Source organism: Podarcis erhardii, assembly GCF_964252035.2.
Source record: "Podarcis erhardii genome assembly, chromosome: 7".
Taxonomy (NCBI): Eukaryota; Metazoa; Chordata; class Lepidosauria; order Squamata; family Lacertidae; genus Podarcis; species Podarcis erhardii.
In genome coordinates this window covers 45,661,614-45,671,674 of record NC_138511.1, presented here as the reverse complement: position 1 = coordinate 45,671,674, position 10,061 = coordinate 45,661,614, and the positions used below count along the sequence as shown (strand labels likewise).

At 45.5% G+C, this 10,061-nt stretch overlaps 1 protein-coding gene across 2 annotated transcripts; it reads right to left on the bottom strand.

The window, feature by feature from the left end:
• Nucleotides 1-118: 118 nt before the first annotated feature.
• KARS1 (lysyl-tRNA synthetase 1) lies at nucleotides 119-9,908 on the bottom strand. 2 transcript variants are annotated; one of them, XM_081871808.1, is made up of 14 exons: nucleotides 9,710-9,908; nucleotides 9,348-9,480; nucleotides 8,765-8,930; nucleotides 8,291-8,384; nucleotides 7,749-7,935; nucleotides 7,507-7,632; nucleotides 4,210-4,329; nucleotides 3,368-3,530; nucleotides 3,089-3,262; nucleotides 2,612-2,697; nucleotides 2,035-2,120; nucleotides 1,508-1,634; nucleotides 656-799; nucleotides 119-302 (listed from the first exon to the last, which is right to left on the bottom strand). In XM_081871808.1, exons 1-14 carry the CDS (start codon nucleotides 9,769-9,771, stop codon nucleotides 216-218), a joined length of 1,755 nt encoding a protein of 584 aa, XP_081727934.1. In that variant the 5' UTR covers nucleotides 9,772-9,908; the 3' UTR covers nucleotides 119-215. The 2 variants fall into 2 exon arrangements, with proteins under 2 accessions (XP_081727934.1, XP_081727933.1); XM_081871807.1 differs by lacking the exon at nucleotides 9,710-9,908 and adding an exon at nucleotides 9,569-9,702.
• Nucleotides 9,909-10,061: the final 153 nt, after the last annotated feature.

Sequence of the window (10,061 nt, the reverse complement as noted above, 5' to 3'; positions counted from 1 at the left end):
GAGGGGAGACATAATGGCCCAGGCCAGTCGCAGCTCCTATGCCCCATACGCAGGGGAGGGGGCCTTTCTATGCTCCCCCGAGAAATCATGAAAGGACAAATTCATAGCAAACGGCAATGCACAGCTCCTTTATTCACGATTGTAAAATACAGAAGCATGCCCTGGCATGTTCAAAGGCCCAGGACAGCCTCTGCCCCCTAATGCAGCCTGTTGGGTCACACAGAGGTCCCATTAGCAGGAGAATTGGATTGTGCCTCTTTCTTCTTTTCTTCAGGTTTCATGGCTGGAAATAGCAACACCTCCTGCAACAAAAAGAGGCATTTTTCTCAGACCACCAACACCTCTCCCCATCCCCAATTCCTGCATGAGCCACTAAGAGCCACTGTAGCAACATCTCTAGCACTTTTTAATGATGGATTAGTTGAGAGTCCCAAACTAAGGCTACTTGAAATAACAGTCATTTACATCTCACACATACTTATTGTAGTAGGCTACCCTTTATCACATGGTGATCCCAGGCGGCTTCCAACATATAAAATACACACGTACATAATATAGCTAAAAACAGTAATCAGTAAAACCAAGCATAAGTCCTCAAATGATATATGGCAGGCCTTGGCTTGGTGGAAGGAACTCGCAAATAGTCTGTGCCTACCTTAATGTTGTTTGAGTCAGTCAGGAACATGGTTAGGCGGTCGATGCCCATGCCCCAGCCTGCTGTAGGGGGGAGCCCGTACTCCAGAGCCGTGCAGAAGTTCTCGTCAATAAACATTGCCTCATCATCACCTGCACTTTTTGCCTGGGGGAAGGGGGTGGAAATGTAAAGCTGGACCAAGGGGTCATCCTTGAAACTAGAGTCTGCAGCCATAGAACTCCCTTGGGAAGATATTTTAAGAGGCCCCTGGAGATGGGCTGCTAAGGCTTCTCTTTGGCAACTGCGTCTACAAAGTCAGAGTACAATGGGACAGGGAATGTGGTCGAGCCCACACCTGCCACTCCACCAATATGCTCATGGAGCCTCTTATTTGGCAGCTGAGGGTTCATGTTGGCTCCGTGTGTCACAGTCAAATACATTACACAGGAGTTAATAAGGCATTGGGGGGGGGCAGGCTTTACCAACTGGTGGCCATATAACTCTACAAAGTATCTGGAGGGCACTAGGTTGGCAAAGACTGCCCCAATGGCTCTATCTCAGCCATCTCCCCAGTTTCTACCTACATCATTTGTTTAGATTTGACAGGACAAAGTATCCATTGTTCATTCATGTGCTTGAGGGCGACATTGTAGAAATCAGCACCTGCCCTCCCACCCAACACTGGGTGATCCATCCTCCTGGTACAGGACCTCATCACAAGGGAAAAATCACCAAGGGGCACCCCCAACCCCGGTGGGTTCCTGCAACATGCAGGCCCTCCCTTGACAGATACAAATCATTAGCATTACACAGGGACAGATAGCCTCACAGAAAAAAGCACAGCTCAAATGGCCACCTATGCAAACTTCACACCTTAGCCTGATCTTCAAAAAGCTGCCGCTGCAGAAAAGGATCATTCAATTCTGTGTAGGCATTGCAGATCTCCTTCTTCATCACAAAAAGCTCAAAGCGTTCGGTCAAGCCCGGCCGAAGGCGATGCCTGCAGAGGGACAACAGGAGACCTAAGTTTTAGACCCGCAAGCTACTCAAACACACCTGGATAGCAGCAGGGGAAAGGTAATGAAAGATTTTGATATGGTCTACAGACTAATTAAACAAATTCTACTCTATAATGCATGTAACATTTCTGCACTTTCTCTAGATTCTACAATATGATTATCAGGTCTGCGTAGTTCATTCTATTTTATAGGACATGGCAAGGAGCACAACACCCTTATTTCCCCCAATCCAGCTTTCCCAAGACACTCACCAAACTAGAAAACCATAAAAATAAAATCTTGCCTTAGCAAAATACATTTCTGCCTGCTTGCAGAACACACAGAAAACAGCGGAGCCATTCAAGACATATGAGTGTACACACACCCTTTCTCCCTGCTTACCATTTCGCCAGAGGACTCATGATCTGAGGGTGATCACAGATAAATGTGGGGTTAATGCACGTAACTTCCAAACATTCCCCAACCAGCTGGAAAACAAGAGGGGATGGAAGAGAGAGTGGGGGTCTTCACACTGTTGCTTTAAACAATTGTTGTCTTGGAAAGTGGCGTAAGATGGGAAAACCTTGCTGATCCTTTTCATCATCTGATGAACTTAGCCACGTCCATAGCAATAAATAAACTTTCTGAGGACACACTTTCCGGGCTGACCCATTTCCCATAGCAGGCAGTCCACTTTTTAGATTCACTTTGCACATAGAACATCAGGAAGCAGGACCCTTCTGTGTGCAGAAGCAAAAAGTCACAAACCTCAGAAGAATTCCAAAAAGCTGCCTGTCTCTGGGCTTAGTAGAACAAGCTCCACCTCCAACCATCCATCCCTCTGGGCTCTGCCTCACATGCCTTTGGGGTGCAATACACTCCTTCCTGTGGCACTTTGAGAATTTTGACTAGGCCAAGTCAAGCAGAGACAGAGAACAGGAGAACCCAAAAGTTAACAGAGATTACAAAGGACCCTTACCTTATCAAGGAGCCTGGCTGTAGTCCGGGGGGGCGGGCATTCAATCCCCCTCTCTTCACAGATAGCATCAAAGAATTTACGAGTTTCTGTGTGCACAGTATGGAGATATTAGTGACACCCCTGCCTGAATCCCTTACCTAGATGCATGAGGAGGGCTGGAACCACTTGCATTTTTCCATCACTGGGAATGGTAATGGCCACCAGCAATTACAAAGCAAACACAGTATGAAAGCCATTGGCAAAAGTAGTATCAATTCAGAGCTAGAATAACATTAACCCCAAAAACTACCCATCCCTCTTAGCAATCTGCTACACTAGTCCCCGCAACCCTAACAGCAGCCCAGGTGAGGCAGAGACATACTCCAATCCTGTTCTCATACTCTTAAGGACCTTGGCACCTGGTGTATTTTACTTCTCTTGTATGTTCTCAACATAAAATGAACTGCTACAAACAAATCAAGATTTGTCTTCTTTTACCTTCTGTATTAAACTGATCTGCAGCAGGAAAAGTCACTCCCAATATTTTCTCCAGCTCATCCACCATACTAATTTTGCGGAAGGGTGGTGTGAAGTCTATCTCATAGGCCTGACCATCTGGGCCTTCAGGGTGGTACGTTACCTTGTAGCCGCCAGTGATGTGTTTCACCATCCCTGCAAGAGAAGAGCTCCCCTTTATGCCTATCCATGTCTGTTTACTGCTCAAATTCTCACAAAGATCTTGTCTCCACCCCCTTCTTCAATATTGTGGTCACCAACCTGAGAGCATTTGTTCTGTGATCTCCATCAAGTCATGGTAGTCTGCATATGCCATGTAAAATTCACAGGTTGTGAACTCTGGGTTGTGAGTTAAATCAATGCCTTCATTCCGGAACTGGCGCCCAATTTCATAGACCCGGTCTATTCCGCCAACCACTAACATCTACAAAACACGAAGACAGTTGGACCCACCTGCTTTGTGAAGGGGCATTTGTTTTGTACCTAAACTGGTCTTAGAAGCAAACCCTGCGACTAAGACCACCTCAGGGCCCACTCCACCAGGACTCTCCTAGCTTCCCCCAACCAGGGCCAATAACTAATCTGTGAGTAAGAAGGAATCCAGAAGATTGAGAGGAAACATGTAAATAACTTGGGGGGGGATATAATCCAGTGTTACATGGAATAATTTGCATCTCAATATGAACAGCAGAACCTGACCCAAATACTTCAACAGAAACCAGTGGAGAGGACAAGGGTGTGGGGACGGTACCAAAAACATGATGTGTTTTCTGCAGTTCATACAAAAGTAATGAAACATCTGCTGTCATAATCAGCGCAAGTTGGTCTCCATGTCCACCCAATGGTGTGACACGACTCAACTGCTTGGGCAGTTCAATAGGCCCATCAGTATGAGAGATGCACAGCCTTCAAAAACCTCCATCCTCGTGGCATTCTTATGCATAAGTTATTCCTCTGAACTTTCTGAAATGTGTACTTTAATCAGTTCTGGCCTCTGTTTGCACATTAAGCAAAAAGGGGATGCTGTGAAATATTCAGACATTTTTGGTGCATCAGACCAATAGAGTGAATGTATTTTATCCTCTTTGTCTCTGACAGTTCACCTTGTGGTAGAGTTCTGGTGCTATTCTCATGTACAAGTCCATGTCCAGCTCATTGTGGTGGGTGATAAAAGGCTTTGCCACAGCCCCTCCAGGTATGATGTTCATCATGGGAGTCTCAATCTAATCAAAGAACAAGCAAACATGAATTACAAATGATTCATTGGCTCTCTCATGCAACACAGTAGCCCCCACCTTCAAAGTTGATTTTCTGAGGCATGTACTTGAGAACTGAGACTCCTGGACTTCCGGGTTAGCGCCATCGCCTAATGGTGGATTCCCTCCGAGCTCCGGAGGGAATCGGCTCAGTAGGAGACGGGTCCTGCCGCGGCGGCGGCGACGCGGGGACCCTCAGAAACCACAGGCGCTGAAGCCTGTGGACCTGGTGACTCGGCGGGCACCATCTGCGCCCTCCCCGACCTGAGAAGGAGCCTTTTTAAAGGCTTCGGAACGGGGGACGGGGAGAGGCGCGGTGCTGAGAGTCGACTGCTACTCCTACTGAGGGAAGCCGCATGCCATGGTCGGAGAGCGCTGACTTCTTCCTTTGAACATTTGGACCCAAAGTAAAAGCCCGTGAGTAATATGGAAATTGGATTTATAAAAGAAAGATTTTTTTTTGGTCTGAATTCGGCATGATCAGGGAAGGCGCAAAGAGGAAGTCCATCTCCCCGCCTTGTAAACAATTTGAAGCAAGGACTAAATAACTAAGGTCGAGAGAACATCTCCTTTTTATTGGATAAAGCTATTAATTGCACGGATTGATAGTATAAGTAATTGTGCTGGAGGATAAGAGCTAACTTTGAGAGCTAAAGTGCCACCCCACCCCCCGGGACCCGGGAGTGATCCGCGAGGAGCCTGTTGAGGAGACATAGAAGATTTTGACAGCTGTCAAATTAGCTGTCAAAGTTGGAAAAAATAGAGAACTTTGTTTCTGATGTTCTTGCTGGTTACATTAGTTACAATATAGTTATAAATTGTTGAAAATGAAGAATTGAAACAAGTTAACTTGACTTTTGGGTTGGAAGTGGAAGGAATACTGAATAACCAGAATCCCTCTAGAGGGGGTTCAGGGACATTACAAGAATGCACATAGGTCGAAAAATACTAGCTGATCTGGACGAGGTTTTTTTTCTCTTGGGAAAGTTGCAAGAGCAAAGTCATGTTTTGTCTACAAGTGTCACAACTTTGAAGTCAACAGTAAATAAATCTACTGAGTTGGATAAGGACTTGATGTACAAAGTCCAGGCAGCTGAACAAGAAAAGAAATTTGAGAAATTTGAGGAAGTGGAGAAAGAGATATATGCTGAACAGGAGGAGCAGGAAGGAGGGGCTGTAAGGCTGCAGAAGGCAAAGGAGAGCCGGAGGCCTGTCAAGATGGATATAAAAGAAAATAAGGACTGGATGATGAAAATTTGGTTTGAATTGAAGAATGAGGAATGGAAAGATCTCCTTCTGTGGAGATCTGAAGATCTATGGACTATAAATCTGATTAAGGTGGAAGTTGGAGCTTTTGGGACATTTGGACTTAAAAGGATTAAGAAACAAGATTTGAGCTCCACCTTTAAATATGGAGGTCTGGCTGGAAGGAACATGGACATTATCGGGACAGAGCCCCTCCGAGACTTGGTGTTTAATACAAAGGACTATCAAAAAAACCGGCAGAGAGGAACTGAGAGAGATTTAAGAGCCTCAGACGTGAGGTCCCCAGGCTGATAGCAGATGGACTAATGGACAATGGTTCGGGGATCGAAACCGGGAAAGGGAGGGTGGGGTTTGGGAATCCAAAGGGTGTACAAATATATTCTGATTCTTTCTATTTTTTCGTTTTTTGCTTTGTGATTAGTATAAAAATGGGGAATTCGTGGAAGGGAAATTGGGTCGATCTTAGAAAAAGTCTTTAAATATAACGATTGATGTATATAAGTTAAAATTTGATATATAAATTGAATTAAATATAATAATAAATTAAGGTTAAAAATTAGGGATAAGAACTTGTTGAACAAATATTTGGACATGGAAAACAAGAAGGGGAGGCGAGGGGAAGTCGCGGAAAAAAGTTATTGAAAATAAGGACTGTAAATGTTGAATGTCTTTTAATTCTGCTTTTTCTTTCTTTTTTTATTTTATCTTTTTTGGAAAATTGTTTTGTTGTTTTTTGCTTTTGTGTATTATTTGAAACTCTAATAAATATCATTTAAAAAGAAAAAGAAAAAAAAAGAGAACTGAGACTCCTGACCCAACCTCCAAAGGCTTCAGGTTTAATGGAAACAGAGAAGCAAGAACAAATATAGCTGCCTGGCTGACAAGGGTCAGAGATTATAAGCCTTTTGGGTCACACTAAGGTAAGCACACCAGTCAATCTGTTTTGTTTTTTGACTCTATGGGTATTATGGGAGGACGACAAATGATTGAAAGTTGGGTGTTCCAGAGGTGGGAATGTGCAATCTTACCCCACTTTTTAGTGTGAACTTCAGAAAGTGCTGCTCCTATCTATAAATAAATTATTTTATATTTCGTGGGTGGGGTTGGCTCTCTCTGCTGTATTTCGTCTTCCTTTTGGATCTGCCAATTTTTGTTATTGTTATTATTATTATTAGTTGGTGCATCTGCAACACAGCATTAATTAAAAAACTACATCTCTCAAACAAAAACTCTTCAGAATGCTTTTTCTCTTGTATTAAGGCCAAGAGACCAAGTGTCACAAAGCCAAAGTGTGTGCACATTATGGCATAAATGCAAACTACATGGTGCTGCTATTTTGTTCTTCCCTCCAGCCAGCTGGGAGCAACAACCCATGAATCACACTTTATCCAGCACTCATGGGTTGTCTCTCGCAAACCACAAATGGAAAACCAAATACAATTCTTGGCCTCACATTGTGGTTTGTCTACATTTATTTAAAAAGGAACAGATCAAGAGCACAAATTAAGACACCACGCAAGCACACACTTTTTTTTACTCCCAACAAAGGAAGGAGTGAAATGTGAGCTCTCAAACTGTGTACACATTATGGTGTAGATTCAAACCTCAGTTTACTGTTACATGTGAATACAGCCCAACACACACTATATTCTTTTCTACATTTCATTAAATGGAAAAGGTCATCTTGTATGCTCTTTCAACTCAAGGAACGCCAAGCTTTAAAAACATGTAGCCCAAAGAGGCACCTTTAGTCCAACATCCCACTTTCAGAGGAGCCAATCATATTTTTTTTAAAAAACACACACTAACAACTAGGAATATGATGAAAGTGAAGTAGTAGGAGTAACATATAGCACTATCTATGCACACAATGCTTACCTCCAAAAAGCCCAATTCATCTAGGAAGCTTCGAAGGTATGTTATCATTTTTGCTCGGACGATGAATTTTTGCCTTACAAAGTCATTAAGAATTAAATCCAGGTATCTCTGCCGAAATCTGGTTTCCTGCAAACAATGGCTAGATTTAGAGCATAAAACATACCAAAGGAAAACCAAAGTACACTGGATAACCTCAGAGGTTATCAAGTGAGCTATTGAAACAGCAGCTCCAAATAAGATACCTTGTCTCTCAGCCCAAAATGAAGATGAGGTAGCATGTGAAGGCATGGAGCTAGGAGGGTGATTTGATACGGAATGATGCTCAGTTCCCCTTTCTTTGTCTTGCCAGGATTCCCTTGGACCCCAATAATGTCCCCACGACGAAGCTTGTTGTTAATGTGCATATATTCCTCTTCAGATTTGTAGTTTCTGGGGGTGGGGGAGGATTAAAAAATATTTTACTGAAACAACTCTTTTTGGCAAGCATTTCCCCAACCCCAGTTAGTCATATGTAGAGCAGACCCTTTGAAATGAATGGATATGGTTAACTTAGGTCCGTTAATATCAATGGGTCTAATACAAATTAAAGTTAGTTGGAATATAACTCATTGTAGGGGATTTCTAGAATGTGTAAAGTGAGCCAGCATGGAAGTTCCCTTGGGACAATATCCTCAAGAACAATTCGGGAGGCCCAAGGACATCATACTTTCATTTTCAGTTCCTTTCTGCGCCACCACTGGGACTCAAAGGCAATAACAGACAAAGGCAGTTAAATGTTGTTTACCTGGAGTTTGCCATAACTTGCAACTTAACTCCTTCCCCACGAAGATCATAAAATATCAACTTTCCTCCAGAGGCTCGTTTGGCATGAATCCGGCCTAAATGACAAAAGTGACAAAAAAAAATGCCTCAGATGCCATCAGTTACAATGAAAAGCCTGGAAAACACATATGAGTTCTGGATGGCAGCACATAACATACAACCTTCCACTGAGACCTTACCAAAGGTCAATTGCGCAGAATTTGTAGCAACTGAAGGACAAAAGCCACCTTGCTTACTTCAAATTCCATCCTATATCTTCAACTCCATGAAACTTACTGCAGCTTTACTGTTCCCGCAAGAGGAGCAATCAGTGACACTCCTTCTTTTGCTTAGAAACTACCCACACAACACTGCACTAATTCTTCACTATAAAAAAAAAATATGTGGGGAAGGTGACAATCACTTTCATTCCCAGAATCCCAACATGAACCTTTACCTGCTAGTCTCACTGTAACATCAGTAAGATGATCCCCTGCCTGTAGGTGATTGTACTTTTCTATAAAGTCTGACAGTGAGATATCCACATGGAACTTGTGTGGAAAAGGATCTTCGGAAGTGCCTCTCAGTTGCTGGATGGCCTGACTGCGGATCTTGTAGTATTGCTACCAGTACAAAGGAGACAAAGATGTTTGACAATGTACAAATTAGTACATGACGATTCAGCCCCAGAAACTTGTTTAACATAAGACAAAGGAGCACCTCACAGTAAGCATCAGTATTCCAGTGAAAGATCTGGAAGCAGCAAAGGAAGCTCTCTGCCAGATCCTTGAGAGGATCCCTTTGGAAATAACATAGTTGCATTTGCACCAGGCCACCCAAGCAGTGCCTTAACCGTGGGCGCAGATCAGGGAGCTTTATCTGGAAGAAACTCTGGCCCAAGGGTTTCTGGGGCGAAGCCTCAAGCCAGAGCCACTTGCAGATCCCCAACCCACAGCGGCTCCCTCTCCGTCAAGCCACCCACTCAGTGGTCCCCCCCCCCCCGCCCAGCTTGGGCAGCCCCGGCGAAGGCGGCTTCTCACGTTGGGGTCGAGGTTTTCCTCGTCCTCAGCCGCGCAGGCGGCGGGCTTTGGCGGCAGCTTCTCTGCCTGCTCCTTCTGCTTCGCCTGCTTCTCGGCCACTTTCTTCTCGGCCTTCAGGCGCCGCTTCAGCTCGCTAAAAGGGAACCGAGAGTCAGCGGCGCTTCCCTCCCCAGCGGCCCTTCCCCGCAGCCAACACCCCACCCAGCGGGCCAGACACCGACCTCGCCTGCCCGCCAAGGGCCTGCCTGCTCCCGCAGAAGCTCCGCAACGGCCAGGCCGGGCGGAGACCCAGCAGCCGCCGCCACGTTGCCGCCGCCACGCCGAGCATGACAGAGGCCGCGGCGGCCGGCTCCGGCACTCACTTCTTGCTGAGGCGGGGCTCGGCCTCGCCGTCCAGAGGGCTCGTCGTGGCGGGCGCCGCCATCTTCAGGGCCGACAGGTGCTTCTTCCACCCCACAGGAAACAAAAGCGAAAGCACTTCTGGGTCAGCAGCCGCTTTTACCGCAAGCGGCGCCACGCCCTTCCTCGACGAAGCACCGTCCGCGTCTGCGCAAACTGGAGCGCGGCGGCCGCAAAAGGAAACTTTCCGGTACGTTGCTGCCGCCGTTGAAGGGAGGAGTGGGCGGAGCGCAACGGGTCAAATCGCCCCGCCCCTAATCTGAGCACGCGGGTGCCCCTGAGCGCGTGCAGAGTGCCATTTCCTTTCCGGGCAGA

Excerpts from the sequence above, each read along its gene's own strand:
- KARS1 (XM_081871807.1), bottom strand. The coding sequence starts at position 9,675 with ATGCTCGGCGTGGCGGCGGCAACGTGGCGGCGGCTGCTGGGTCTCCGC. Across the intron at positions 3,531-4,209 it reads CACCAGAACTCTACCACAAG|ATGTTAGTGGTTGGCGGAAT; the intron begins GTGAACTGTCAG and ends CGTGTTTTGTAG. Across the intron at positions 2,698-3,088 it reads AGATCAGTTTAATACAGAAG|AAACTCGTAAATTCTTTGAT; the intron begins GTAAAAGAAGAC and ends CTGTGCACACAG.